The sequence below is a fragment of the Gigantopelta aegis genome, chromosome 8 (genome assembly GCF_016097555.1).
Source record: "Gigantopelta aegis isolate Gae_Host chromosome 8, Gae_host_genome, whole genome shotgun sequence".
Taxonomy (NCBI): domain Eukaryota; kingdom Metazoa; phylum Mollusca; class Gastropoda; order Neomphalida; family Peltospiridae; genus Gigantopelta; species Gigantopelta aegis.
In genome coordinates, this window is record NC_054706.1 from 40,467,091 (window position 1) to 40,483,256 (window position 16,166).

The following is a 16,166-nucleotide window of genomic DNA, read 5'->3' on the forward strand; positions in this document are numbered from 1 at the left end:
GCTAGTAGCTTATTAACCCAGCTATAATGTATACAATAACACCATTTATAACAAGCAATGTCTGTATCTTCTCTCCTAAACTGTTAGGTTTTTAAAAACTTTTATTGATATAGATATAATTACACTTCTCACTGGCATATGGTCGTGATCATCAAAATGTAATTTACATGTATTGAGTGTCAAACTTTTCTCTAATAAACAAATGTAATTTTAGAGAATACTTTCATAATATTTGTCCAAATAACTGGCAAATTATATTTTGTGAAGGAGTTTGTGGCAGGACTTGTATTGATATGAATAGTTTAGTAGAAATGAGCAAGGGACTGTAAAATGTATTTCACACCAAATGGGCACAGGACGATGTCAGGTTGCCTCCACCCCTCCCACAAAATACACATGAAATCAAGACTTAACTTCTGTAATGGGGCTTTAGTTTAGTTAATACAAAACCAAAAAGTAGTAAATAACTAACGTTTATGTTACTAAGTGTTTTCTGACATGGTTAAACACTGATGAAATGTGAGGAATCATTCTTGGTACTGATACTGCTCCTTTGATTACAGTATTGCTTTCTGTTAACGTTGACAGCTATGAGCACTGCGTGTGCAGTCATGCATGTGAGCAATAAATTAAAGGCTGCCCCTATTTAAAGCAGTATCTTGTGGCTAAATTGTTTGTAGAACAGCTATCCCCTGGATGGAGGAGCCGGCCGAGGCCGGCACATGTGCCCAGGACAGGCGTGCATTACAACAGCTTGCGCTGAATGTACACGTTAAACACTCTGAACTGACCTCACCTGCTATCCCTTCTGGCACAGAAAACAGTGTTATCTGACAACTTGTGACCCCTACAGGCCATATGATGTGTTTGCATCTATAGCAGTGAAATTGATGATACACTACTGTAAAAGTTGAATTACATGCAATTTCATAAATTTAAAGTTTATATTTACTTCAAAATTAAAACAGTAAAGGGTCAGTTTTACCATACATGTAAATATACACACCAGTGTGTACCTGATAATAAAATCCAGTTTGTACTGTAGTTAAATATCAAACTTAACAGAAGCTGCTAAATAGATTTGAAATATCAAGAACCAATATAATGTATTAGACATACCCTGTATAGGATGGAACTTTACTGGGTGCTTAGGAGATGGTCCTGAACATTTTTAAGGTGTCCAGTTATTTCTGATTGAGCACTATACATGTATATTGCATAAAATAGCACAAACATTAATACAAACGTTAGAGAAACACACATAGTAGTGGCACATGCTGCAAACTACAATATATCGGAGGGGTCTGCTCTAAAAAAAAATATTTTGTTAGGGGAAGTGTTCAAGTTGCTAGTCATGGAGGGGAGAGGGGTGCCTCACCCTATATGCCTATAGCTTCAGAATTTCATGTATAATTAAAGTTTTGTGCAGTGTTGTCATTTCCCCTTTTTGGTTAATATAAAAATTGTCCCACCTAAGTAATTTCTGTCCCGGATCAGGGCCCTAGCCTTGCCAGAGACCGGACCCAGGACGGACATGCCTGAAACCCTGGTGGTATAGGGGCATGATGAAAAAACAGTTCAAGCTCAAGTAGTGCTGTCACCTAATAGTTACAAGCAATGTTCTTCTACTTGTCAGTTGTATATATATATATATATATACATGGTCACTAGTCACAAGGTAGCTGTCATTCCCACGCCCCAAAGTATTCGTGGGTGTTACCAGGAATGTTTTGATGGGGTTAATTTTTGTAATATACTATTGAAGTTATGGCTAATATTTAAGGTTTCCTTTTTTTGTTAAATTAAAAACCCAAACTTTGCCAATAGGGGTTCATCTACTGTACTGTAATATGACACAGTATTTTCAATACGCACATCACAGATTTAGATGTAACCATGTATGGATGAAAAATTGCAGTTAGTGTGAATAGATTCAGCACCATACATATCTTTCACTGTACACCTAAACTACATAAGGATGAATAAAGTATATCTATATGACAATGATGCCCCAGTAGGTATAACATCAAAATGTACATTTGACACTGTGGCATTGACCACTGATGTATATTTAGAACATTATTATGTTGAATGTTTATTTGTTGTTATTTTAAAAATACATGCAAGTTACATAAGTTTTTACATTCTGAATTTCAAATGATAAAAGCTGCCGTTGGTCCAGTAGGCTACTATTTTTGCCACTGATGACTAATATGTTTATTACTGCTGACTTACTGACTGTGTGTTGCAGCGGCTGATGGGTGAGATGAGGTTGATGAACATTGCGTGTGCCGCGAAGGCGCGGGTACGCACGATCACACTGACACGGGCCACCAGGGAGGAGATACTTCACTTCCAGATCCTCGGTGGGCTCGAACGTGGTAGCGGCATCTTTATCACAAAAGTGGAGAATCGGTCGAAAGCTTTTGATGCTGGACTGAAGCGAGGGGATCAGGTACTGTTTAAAAACACTTTTATGGAATTATTACACATTTCCACTTCTAATGTGCTGTGGGGAAAAAAAGAGCCTTCATCTTCTTAGATCTCCAAAAGGACATTTAGGAGGCCACTGGTTACTGCAGGGTTGTTGTTTTGAGAGGAGATATATATATAGAGATTATAATACGCTCGTGTGTCGTACTGGTTTTACAAAATGTGTGTCATGATTTTTGTATTGCCTAAGTAAGAGCGAGGGTAATACATGAATCCTGACACAAGTTTCGTAAAATCAATACGACTTACACGCAAGTGTAATAATTTCTTTATTATTCATATTATTATTGTTGTTTTCTTCATGAATAACGAGACCCATCTCAAAATGTTACAGCCACAACTAGGAGACGACGAAATGTCATGTTTCAAATGCACAGTCTGAGCTAGGACTGGAGAAGCAACGTCATGTTATGATGGCGCTTCCCAAAATTACGTCATTGCTCTTGTTATTACATGTATGCTTCGTATGATTATTATTAACTCAGTTATGTTGAACCATATGGATAATAATAACATTTGATACTACAGAACCATGTATAGCATCAATATAACAAATTCCTGATTTTGAACATATCTTTATTGCAAATCAGTGTTAAACTCATTATTAGTGGAGTTATGTTTGGGAAGAGGTTGGTTTGATGTTTAATGTTCTTATTTTAATTTACATTGTGTAAATTAAATTGGTTGCCCATGTATTTTACTAGTAGCAGTGGTAAATGGACATGATAACATGCCTTATGCAGGGCAGAAGATTTTATGCGAATCTGTCATTCTGTTTAGTCTGTTGGTTAGGCAACTTCAAATTCCCACAAAAGGCCAGTAGGTTACATGGTTAAATGCATATAGACATATTCCATAATTCAAAAGGAAAAATGCTATCTAATCATCAGACTAATGGCAGTTTGTTTAGAATACATTTTGAATGTCATTGTAGTACAGAACCACAGTACAAGTGTGTTAGGAGTAGGGAACTCACCTGTTATGCAAATATAATTCATGTAAACTAACAATCAGTTATCAAGGTAAACATGAAATAAACCATCTTCAGTTACCCAAGATTTCAACTTCCTATTACATGTATTGTTTGTGTCTTACAGATACTGGAGGTGAATGGCCAGAACTTCCAACATATATCACATAACCGTGCACTGGAGATCCTCCGTGGTGCCACTCATCTTTCCATCATGGTCAAATCAAACCTTCATGGTAGGCATTATATTAACTAATAATATCACCATGACTAGGTAGTAACAGACCATTTGTGGATGTTAACACTCAGTTTACTGGCAATAGGAAATGTGTTTTTGTCACAACAAAACCTCTATTAATGGCTGCAAATGGTCAAAATGCAATATAGTTAGTCCTACCTTTCTGCAGTTTTGTTTATGAATAATTATTTTTTAGAAGGAACACAGCTTTAACTGGAACCTATTCACTGTTATTGTTTTTCAAATTATCACCTTACAAAATGTAGTTGGAGGTAAATTAAAATTAAAAAAGGGTATGCACTTGGGATTTTTTTTGACTGGCCAATCGAACCATTCACAGCAATACTTTGACTCGCCTGTACAACTTTTGAATGGCCTGCGACCGAATTTTGTTAAAGAAAAAGAACTTACTTAAATTGCACTTTAAAAACATGTTACTATATTATACATACAATAATATATAACAACACAAAAGAAGGAAACAGAACTTGTTTTAATTTTATTACAAACTGTTGTAATTAAATTATAATAATTATTATGTTGTCACGGGACCCACACAATCAAACATCTGGAACGTTTTACCAAGGCTTGGTCTTGGAATGAATAAGGTGCTATTAATAATTATGGTCGTATGACGAGGAATTAAAAAATACTAAGCAGTGACAATTGGGTGTTTGGTATAGTAGACTCGGTATATTCCGTAAGAAACGAAAACGTACCAACACAATGTAACTTCGAAAAACCTCAGGCCCATAAGGTCTCACTACACAGATCACTTCTGGGTGAGAGTTGATAGATCACCGTCCACTATAGTTCCTAATTGTGACACAAGTTATGGTTCACATATTCACTTTTTGGAAATGGTGAAGAATTAAAACAATATGTATGTTTAATGGTAAGCCTTCTGGCTGTATTTTACCCATGCTGTTTTGTAATATTGTGCATTGACCTTTTAGGACATGAGTGTATAGTGTAAGAGACAGCCGGAGTGAATTGCAGTCATATAACAAAAAACTGAGACGGAAATGTTGGAGTGAAAATAAATGCTTATGTATATTCGCAATGGTGTATGTTGTTAGTGCCAACGATAACCCATTCTATTGGCAATCTTCATTTGAAGTTGGGCAATTTAACATAGGTTTCAATGGCAGATGACATCTGTATAGTGAGACCTAAACAAAATCTTTCTGTGAAACATAGCGTAGCGGAATGTGACGAGTTGTTCCGAATGGTTTTAGACTATTCGATAGACTGGGGAAGGTATTGCTGTTATGTCCTATATGGATTTGGTTGTGCAGATACTAATAGGAAACCAGTTGAAAACAACAAATAAAAAATAACTTTCCGATCTCTTACAAACATTAGTTATTTGCATTTTGATACATAATACAATATGCGGAAATTTTCGGTCGCCAGACAGGCGACACGTGATAAGGTTTTGACTTGCCTGACACTATTTTGACTCGCCATGGGTGATCGGGTGACTGTAAACTGCACACCCTGTCAGTATAACTGTTAATTCTACTTTATTACTTTGATATCTACATTTTAACACACTTTTACAGAGCCTGGTTTAGCATTTGTATTCAGTTTAGATCCAGTGAACTGAAAGCTCAAAAGGGCAATCCAGAGATATGAAACATCTGTTCTAATAGCAAATATTTTTGAAACTGTATCTTTATGTAACTGTTATATAAAATAATATATTATCACATTGTACCACATTGATCTTGTTTGTTTTTTAGACTTCAAGGAAATGCTACTTTCTGCAGAAAAAGGAGCTCCAAGAAAAATGAAGTCTCAAGATTTCATTCAGCCCCCTCCACTATTAAAACAGAGGTTGTCTGCTCCTAATCTGGAGGGACAGATTCCAGTTATATGTAAAGACAAAAAATTAGAAAAGAAAGACAAAGGCTTTATGATGTTTGGAAACAAGCCAAGATTGAAAAAAGCCTTGATGAAAATGAATCTAATTCCTAAAAATTTAAATAATAGGTTTGTATAGTAGAGATATATACAATTAGTTATTAGTATCATGTCAATATCAATTTACTTTCTTACACACCCGTTGGTGAGAACATAATGCGTTATTTATGATAACACATACTTGTTTACACATGTGCATTTGTTAACAATTTCAAGACATACTGGCTGACGTCCAGGTCACCAGTGCCATATATCCACACTGTGATGTATAGTTAACCTGACAATCATGTGTCTGTGACACGCAAGTGTTGTAAATATCTTTTAGTAGAAACATTTTGGTGTTGAAAAATATTCCCACCAAAAATATTCCCACCATTAAAAATATATCTGACAATGCTACATTAATGCAAAATGGTTGACAACAAGAGCATGTGGACATCATATTTCCAATAAATTGACAGAAAAATATATAGGTATGTTGTGCAACCAAAAATTTATTATCCAAGCCTAGTAGCAATACAATAATAACAACAACAAAAAACAAACATTGAGTGCAAGCAAGCCTACACAAAAACAATAAATGAATATACATGTAATATATAGAGGATTCGTCACAAGTATTTTTAAATATGGAAAATATCTACCAAGTCTGTGTTAATTGGTATTTGTCGAGGCTCTGTTAAGACGAGGTTGATATTTTACATATTAACAAACACGAGTAGCGATTTCTATTTATCGTATAACACTTCTAAAATAACATTTTAATTATTGTTTTAATTCAATTATTAGTAAATGACTGTACTACAGTCGCCGCCATCAGTAATATGACGTTATCACGATTAGTATAAATTAGATGTCATGCATGTTAACTAAATCTTTGAAAACGTTACGCTCGGGGTTCACAGTTCTTATTGGCTTGTAAGCAAATGACCCATCCGCAGGAACGCATTACCTAAAGACTTATCATGAGTAAGTTATAGGAGATATATATATATATATATTTATACTCAATGTGAACGATGCCTAGATTGCTAGAGCTCAGATTTCATAGTATTATTATTACTACTACTGTTATATTTTGACATTTGATATATATTATTTGTTTACATTTATCTTCACCTTTGGTTGATTGTTATTTTCATTTAATTTGTTATGACTGACTAATGGTTATCGTCTGACAAGGATGTTCCAGTCTGTGTTACAACTTGATATTTCAGTGAGGGCAACAACATGAATCATTCTGATGAGAGCCTGTACACAAAGCCATCACGGAAATCATCCACTTCGTCTACCTCGTCGTCGAATGCTGGTCTGTCAAATCACTTGAGTGCCAGTAACCCAGATCTCACTAGCCTCGGGGGTGTGTCGGTAAATGACCTCAACTTTGATTTTCCAGATCATGTCATCAAAGTCTACAAGGCCGACCAGTCTTTCAAATATCTCCCTATTCACAAGGCAAGATCTAGTTCTGTGGTTAGCCTAATACACCTACAGTAGTCTAAAAATGCATGACGTGACTGTCTTGTGATCAGGACAGAACTGCAGCCTAGCACATACATATTGTTATTTTTGGTGATGATTCGAAATCTAATAAAGCTGTTCTAGCCTGTGATTGGCTAAGAGATTTTTAACTTATTCTGAATTTCCACCATGTAGATTTCCACTAAAGCTGGTACAAATGACCCTCTGATGACTGACCATCACCAGTTTACATCTTTATTTGTTCCCTAATTATGTCACAGGTAAAATTAGAATCCCCCCCCCTCTCCAAAAAAAACAACGTCCAGGCATATGCTGTGATAAAAGTGGATAGTTTATTGGTTTGGATTATAATACACATGTATGCACATTTTCATTTGTTCATTTCCTCTGTTAATGTCAAATTAGTTGTCACCAAACAATTGTTATTGCTATGGTTCACTTTTTGGAGGTACAAGTAGTTTATACCAGGTGAGTGATTCATGTCACATGGGCGTCTAGTTTAAGTGTACATGTAGTATCGAGTTTTTAGAGTTTTAAAGATCAGTTCTGTATTTATTTTTATATGCATATCACCTTTCCGATTTCAAAACATTGCTTTTTGTTTTTAGGAAACTACTGCCAAAGAAGTTGTCATGCTGGCTTTACAAGAGTTTGGAATTACTGACCCTAGCTGGTAAATAGTGTCTTTATTATTATACTACAGTTATAAATGTTAAGAAGTGATTAAATGCTTACTTGGTAAGACAACCACAAATAAAGCATTTTATCTGTTTTCTACAGTTGGACCTACATGTGTCAAATTGTCTTCTGCGTGAGGACAGAATTATACTGCAGGAATATTCCAATAAAACTTGTGCATTACCAAGTTAGGTTAATGAAACTGATGATTTTTCTTTCTTATTTAAAGACTAAATATTTTATTCCCATATCAGAAATGTTTAGTGCACAGTTTTCTTAGAAATAAATCCTGGAATAAGAGTATTATTAGACTTGTCATTTGATGATGTAGTACAGTGATTTTCCACCAGTGTCAAAATTTGTTTGTTTATTTATGTTTCTTTCTGCCTTCATTTTGTTGTACATTGAGAGAGATGATGAAACGACTGTACTGCTGTTTGGTGGGAGTAGCTTACATGGTGGCAACAGGATTCCTTGCTGGTTACACCACGTGTTGAATGCTGTTTGGTGGGAGTAGCTTACATGTTGGCAGCAGGATTCCTCGCTGGTTACACCACGTGTTGAATGCTGTTTGGTGGGAGTAGCTTACATGGTGGCAGCAGGATTCCTCGCTGGTTACACCACGTGTTGAATGCTGTTTGGTGGGAGTAGCTTACATGGTGGCAGCAGGATTCCTCGCTGGTTACACCACGTGTTGAATGCTGTTTGGTGGGAGTAGCTTACATGGTGGCAGCAGGATTCCTCGCTGGTTACAGCATGTGTTGAATGCTGTTTGGTGGGAGTAGCTTACATGGTGGCAACAGGATTCCTCGCTGGTTGCACCACGTGTTGAATGCTGTTTGGTGGGAGTAGCTTACATGGTGGCAGCAGGATTCCTCGCTGGTTTGCACCACGTGTTGAATGCTGTTTGGTGGGAGTAGCTTACATGGTGGCAGCAGGATTCCTCGCTGGTTGCACCACGTGTTGAATGCTGTTTGGTGGGAGTAGCTTACATGGTGGCAGCAGGATTCCTCGCTGGTTGCACCACGTGTTGAATGCTGTTTGGTGGGAGTAGCTTACATGGTGGCAGCAGGATTCCTCGCTGGTTACATCACGTGTTGAATGCTGTTTGGTGGGAGTAGCTTACATGGTGGCAGCAGGATTCCTCGCTGGTTGCCCCACGTGTTGAATGCTGTTTGGTGGGAGTAGCTTACATGGTGGCAGCAGGATTCCTCGCTGGTTACACCATGTGTTGAACTAATCTCATGTTAGACCCTAGGTTTTAAATGTGCTGAGCTCTTCAATAAAATGTTCCTTCCCTCTTGGTTTTTTGTTTTTGTTTTTTTGTTTTTGTTTTTATGAGATTATATTTACCTTCTCGGAATACTGGTTTTAGAACTCCACTGTTTTTTCTTTTTTCAACTGCCTTTCATTGGATTTATTGTAAAAAGCATGCATTGTTATTTTAGTAATTACTCTCTATGTGAGGTGACCGTGCAGAACGAGAAGGTGATCAAACAGAAACGACTTCCAGACCAACTACAGAACCTGCAGGAGAGACTCACCCTGAACGGCCGGTATGTACTCACCACACCATCCACTTCTTGTAGTCATTGCTTATTCAGTCATTACTGCAGATCATCAAACTGAATACATGTGAAACTGAATGGTCACATTAAAGCCCCTGACCTTTGTTAGTAGGCAGTGTAAAATATTTTTTGTCTGTTACAGCTTCTAGTAAAGATAGTAAGTTAATTTATACATTACTTATTGATTAAAGTTTTAATTTTGGCAAATCCAACATGTTTTGGTCATCCTGGTGTTTGTTACAGCTCAAAATTAATTTTATGCAATCTTAGAACCTAATACAAACACACTGCTTAACAAAAGATCTCTTATGGCACAACAATTACTAAAGACCGAGAGGAACTGAAAAGATTGTTTACTTGCATTTTCAAGTCCAGTATCAGTATAAATAACATGCAATGAGTTTTGGTCAGTTCTTAAAGAATGTGATAGGGCAAGAGCCAGTCAATAAATTATAATACATAATTATTAACAACACCAGTGTAATCACTGTAATCCAGGGCCCTGTTTTATGAAGCAATGTTGATGCTAAGATGACTCCGTAAAACGGAGCTGTGATCATTTATGCTCTTAATAGTGGAGATAACAGTGTCAAAATGTTCTACTGGATGCTTCAAGTTGACTAGAATATTGAACAGTGTGTTTGTATATACAACAGTAAAAGTAGTTTGCAAATTCCCATGTTGGACATAGGCACTGACTGTTCTCACAGTGGTTTGATGATTTGTTACACACGTATAATCAAGTAGTCCTGTCATGCAGTGAATCTAGAATCTCTAAACTTTCTATTATTCTGTCATGGTATGTATTTCTTAGACTGTAGACATATTGGAAATCATTAATGTAAAAATGTCTATATATCCAGTCATTCTGTTAGTTCTTAAAGCGGCATACATAAGCTCGTTATATATCAGCTTCTTGTGCATTCGTGTTTGTGAGTAGATGAACAATTTACTGATACATATAACAAGCTATTTTGTTGAAGATTTACATTATCAAAACTTGAACAACAAAATTACTGGATGTTAAAACTTTTTAGTAAGAGCTATATTAGCAATATTCTTTTGATTAATATGTTTTTTTAATGAATGTATGCTGGGTCATTCGGAAGTTGTCTTCAGTTCCCAGTGTTAATCAACAAAAACTGGACTAATGTCTTGATATTTGTCAAGTTGGTTTGCTTTGATAGAGTACTGTGTGCTACTATATTAATATTAAAGCATCCACCACTTTCTAGTTGGAAGCCGTTTACTTAATACTGAATCATTTTATATGAGAATGTATACCTCTGCTGCTGGTTGTTTTACTAATTTTGCAAGAGTGAAATTATAGTAATATCTGTAAGTTATCAAAGTCAGTACACTTCACAAAATACAAACTTTGTTTGACAGTAATCAAGGGTGATAATTTATTATGTATGTTATGAAATTGTCATGTGTAATAATGTTTGTTTAATAGTCTCAACAATCTGACCATGTAGCTTTTGTTTGTCTTATTGTTGTCTTGTTCTGTTGGACACCGTTTTACCATGCATTTCACAACTGTTTTAATTGCTGAAGTTCTGTTTCTAAATACTGTATATCACTGTGTATTAGCCGACTCTATGGATAAGCTGACCCTTTAGTTTGGCCCTCAGTATCTCATACGAAAAGGTTGATACAATGTAAAAGGCGACTCAAATTTAAGTAACTGAATCGGTCACAAATATAGATATATTGAGATAATGTCTGTCATTCAACAGAGTTAATCGCGGGCATTTGTTTTTGTGAACCGATCAAGTTAAAATATTATTTTAATAAAGATTTCAAGATAGCTGAATAAGAATAAAGACTTAAAAGTGATCCCCTAATATGGGATAACATTGTTCTGTTCTTTTATTTTTATTTCTCTCAGATGAATTGATGAACACTATTACTTTTGTTTTATTAATAAGCAGAGTTTTCCCTAACGAATTGCTGAATGAACAAATGACAGTAAGTAAAAATCATCAGTTTTGACCTATTAAATCTGCAATGGAGAACAAAATATTGGACAACAGTCAGTGATCACAAAAGACTTAATTATCTTGTTGATCAACTGACAAAAAAAATTGGCATTGGCTTCAGCCAGAGATTGCCGATAAGACAGAATTAAAAGAAATGTTTTCATTGCTCAAATAAAATATAACTTTCATTGTGTGTATCAAGGAGCTGTTGAAAATACTAGTTATATTATGTAACAATAAGCTTGTAATGGCCGACATATTTCGTCAATGTTGAGTTTTTGTTTACACTGCTATTGTGTAGCATTCTCTTAGACATTTTTTGTTGACTATGCATTTGCAAAGCCCTCTTCCCAGGATGGTATTTAAAGACTTGAAAAGTCAGCTAATACACAGCGATATATGGAATGTTTGAATTTCTCTCAAATATAGGATTACGCATTTGGTACGCGGTGATGGGTAGTCAGGCCTGTTACTACAATACAGAAGGGCTCGTACCAAGTTTCCAACACAATCACACATTGAATTGTATGATAGGTGTACATACTGAAGGAAATCCTGTCTGTTGACTATCTGGGATACTGTTTTGGTTTCATCAATAAGGATACAAATCAGTTGTACATGGCCTGCAGTATTAAGTATTTAGTAGAGCTTGTCAGTATCAGCATTTCAGTAAATAAGAGGCTTGATTAATTTGTCAAACTGTCAATTTCTATCATTTATTTGTTATGCCAAAAACTTCAGAAAACTGAATTTCAAAATAAATTCCTTAAATACTGTTGGTCAAAAATAGAGCTGCATACATGTACATTTAGTTTCAGTCACTGAAGATTGCTGTTTAGACATAGCATATAATTAACTTGTATTAATCAGTTTTATTCTTTAAACTGTCACTATTCATATGTTAACCTATGGTACTTGTGTTTTCTCGTTGGGTTTAATAAGCTCTGCTAATTTAATCAAGATTTTTTATGTTTGATGTGAGTTTTGTTTTAACTATGTTCCACATATCATTATTTTACTGAATTGTGAACTTGATAAACCAGGTTGCAATGTCTGATTTTTATTATTTTATTTTTTTCTATACAAATAATTTTTAAAACTTAAAGAATTTTGCAGATATATTATATAGCCCAAAGCCCCGAGCAGACGGCCCCTACAAGATGCTATCTTTTCGATCATGGAACAAAAGATTTCAGATAATAAGATCATCTCTAAAAGAAAAGCAAAAACGTAGCATGCTTTTGATGCCCCCAATGTTTTGCAGCTTTGCCCCAAAAGGGCACCATGTGCGCATGGGCTTTTCTCATTACATCATCACATTATTTTGACTCCTCCTATTTCCTGTTAACACCTACACTTTGTTGCCATGGAGACTTACAATAGGGAGATGGTTTTTCTTTTCATTGGCCAAGGCCAGACTAACCTTGGTATTTCTTTTTATGTTGTGGGGTGATTTTGAACATTATTTTTTAAAACAACTTATTCACCTTGTTATTTATTATTTTTAAACATGTTCGTAGATTTTGTACTGAGAGCTGCAGTGATGCAAGTGGAAAACATTTTACAAGTTTATGTATATGTGTTTAATAAAACTATGCCTAACACAAAGTTTATAAATGAAAATCCATTCTAAAAAAGAACTTAAGACAGGAATCAGTGATTTGAGAATGAAGAAAGTGTATGTGGAATGAACCGACTAGTCTCACTGCAGTTGATACAGACATTTAGAGTAGGAAGAAAGTGTATGTGGAATGAACCGACTAGTCTCACTGCAGTTGATACAGACATTTAGAGTAGGAAGAAAGTATGTGGAATGAACCGACTAGTCTCACTGCAGTTGATACAGACATTTAGAGTAGGAAGAAAGTGTATGTGGAATGAACCGACTAGTCTCACTGCAGTTGATACAGACATTTAGAGTAGGAAGAAAGTGTATGTGGAATGAACCGACTAGTCTCACTGCAGTTGATACAGACATTTAGAGTAGGAAGAAAGTGTATGTGGAATGAACCGACTAGTCTCACTGCAGTTGATACAGACATTTAGAGTAGGAAGAAAGTGTATGTGGAATGAACCGACTAGTCTCACTGCAGTTGATACAGACATTTAGAGTAGGAAGAAAGTATGTGGAATGAACCGACTAGTCTCACTGCAGTTGATACAGACATTTAGAGTAGGAAGAAAGTATGTATGGAATGAACCGCCTAGTCTCACTGCAGTTGATACAGACATTTAGAGTAGTCTTGGTGTATATAGCTCTTTTATAGTCATACAAGTGGGTGCACTCAATAACCTGTCATTTCAACTCGTCAGTATTGGTTGTGGGAGTAGAGCACCTGAAATTCACATACTTATAGAAATAAAAATGTGTTTTTCCAATTTACAAAAGAAGGAAATAATGGTTTTAAAATGTGTTGTTGTTATTATAAATTTGATATATTTGGCCTTTTTATATCTTGTTTCAGTGAACAATTCCTGAATTAAATATTATTAGAATTGAACATGTAATAGACTGTTTACTTTGCAATGTAATAAAGGCATGAAGCATGCATGCATTCAAAATTGTAATGAAATTTAGAGGATTTCTTCTTTCTATCATATACTTAATGTTTAATTTTCAATAGACTAGCTTTGGCATGTTTTACATTGACATCTAGTGTAAAGATGTTGAAATACTGTTTATTTCTTCAATTTATTGGAAAGACACAACTAAGAACATTAAAAGCATGAGTTCCTTGGCTGGGACTGTAAACTATATTCAATGACAGACATCTACATATAATTAACAATGTATGTTGTACCTGTTGATAGTACTAGCTATCAGGTATCCTTTAACATTGGATTTTCCCAAATGTGATGAATAGAATTTCCACATTAAGGAAAACAAATTATTTTCACAAAATACAAAGTGGTAATTGCGATTTGTTAAAGTTTGTTATCTATAATTATATTTCAGAAAGATAATTTGTGATGCATAGTGTTACATGTTTTATTAATGATTTGTTAATTTCATCGTATTTTTATAACTACATGTAGTTTACTTCCAGCCAGGCTTAATATACATGTATGTTTTTCTGATAGTTTGTTTAGTTGTTTGTTATCCTGTAAATAAATAAATGTCCTCATTATTTTGTTATGTGCATGGAATATGTATGCTCCATCCTTGGAATGTGTATTATCTGTCTTCATTTTCATTGTTGTCACTGCATGACTACTCCACAGATCTAGAGAAATTGGACATTTCCGTATATTTTGTACATCTAAAAAATTTTTTACTTTTACTGTCATGTTTGCAAAGTGAAAATAAAACAAAAAAATCAAATTATACCATTTTCAAGCACAGATGTGTTACGTTTGAAAGCAGCAATAATTTTCAGCTGGTATGTGGCATGCTAGTCATGCACAGTACCTGAAAATATTATTCTGACATGTTTCGGCCAATTATTCTTTGAATGATAATCACTTACATTTTATTGTCATGTAATAGCAGTACACCTAACACTTTTCTAATTTCTCTATGATTCAGAGTGAACAGTATATTTGGAACAGTTGAAATTCTTAATTCTCTAACTGTGATCATACTGTAATTATATTTGTCAGATGATTAATATTCACAGCAAGTCAGTATTTTCTACAAGATAATTTTCAGTATTGGTGAAAAAGAAAAAAATACTTGTAAATTAATATTTCCATTAGCTTATTTTCCTTTGTCTTTTGTGTAATTTAAAAAGCAACACTGAAACAATTATACCTGTTCACACTGAGGTTATCATCATCGCTATCATAGGATATTGCATGAAGTAGTGAGCAGATCCGATTGAAACACCACGTAAATGTGTGATCAGTAATTTGTCTACACACTTTAAAAAGTGAAATTAAATGTAACACTTTGCTGGGAGTGGAATTCAGTTTTGTTTTATCTGATCTGCTTACGGCAGTTATGAAGAATTTGGGAACTTAATTGTACTGTAATGCAATTCTGCTCATTAAAAAAAACAAAGAAACCTTTTGGCAAAACAAGTTTGTTTTTTCTTATCAATGGTTCCCAAATTCTATACTCATACATCATTTAACCATTTCAAAGCATAACTTATGCTAAAATAAAAAAAAAAAAAAAAAAAAAAAATCCAAAAAGAGAAAGACCTACTAGGATTTGGACCACAGTCAGCTCGGGGCTAACATGTGTTCACTTCTCCACTTGACTCAGGCGATCTTGTCCTCGTGTGCTCAGGTATTACCTCAAGAATAACCTGACCACGGACACGCTGGTACCCGACGAGCTGATGGGCGAGCTGCTCAAGGAGAGTCAGATCAGCATGCTGCAGCTGAACTCCGGGGAGGTGGCCTCGCAGCTCACACTGGAGGACTTCAAGGCCTTCCGCGACATGGAGCCCACAGAGTACATCGATGACCTCTTTAACCTCAACTCAAAGTTTGGATGTCCAAATCAAAAGAAATTTGCTGAAGTAAGTTCAGCTTGTGTGTTCAGTAGCTTCACTAATATTGTACTTTATATAGTTACCTTGCGTCACATAGGATTCAGTGATTTTCTGAGGACCAAACAGAAATGTTTTATTTCAGTATCTTTGTTCACTGTTATTGTGGCAATGGTTTATCAGAATGGATCCTAGTTACTTGATGGTAATGGTATCGGTTTTGGTCCATGTTTCCAACAATGTTCAAGTACGTTGTCCTGAGCTGACAATTCAGAAGAGGTTAATGAATTAGTATGTTTGTGTAAGAGAACAAACAAGCTGCTGTTACACAAACTACTCTTTCCAGTTACCACCAGGAGTTATATAAAGATAATGCATACCAGTATGTACATA

The 16,166-nt window shown here is 35.3% G+C and overlaps 1 protein-coding gene across 10 annotated transcripts in view; it reads left to right on the top strand.

Moving 5' to 3' along the window:
* Positions 1–16,166, top strand: part of LOC121378901 (rap guanine nucleotide exchange factor 6-like) — a 122,073-nt gene that overhangs the window by 78,747 nt on the left and 27,160 nt on the right. For 8 of the 10 annotated variants that reach the window (XM_041507266.1, XM_041507270.1, XM_041507271.1 and 5 more), the window contains 7 exons: positions 2,252–2,455; positions 3,591–3,699; positions 5,447–5,696; positions 6,845–7,082; positions 7,718–7,782; positions 9,236–9,343; positions 15,545–15,803. In XM_041507266.1, the coding sequence (XP_041363200.1) occupies positions 2,252–2,455; positions 3,591–3,699; positions 5,447–5,696; positions 6,845–7,082; positions 7,718–7,782; positions 9,236–9,343; positions 15,545–15,803 (1,233 nt within the window). The remainder of the gene's footprint in view (positions 1–2,251; positions 2,456–3,590; positions 3,700–5,446; positions 5,697–6,844; positions 7,083–7,717; positions 7,783–9,235; positions 9,344–15,544; positions 15,804–16,166) is intronic. The other 2 variants (XM_041507268.1, XM_041507276.1) reach the window with 1 other exon arrangement.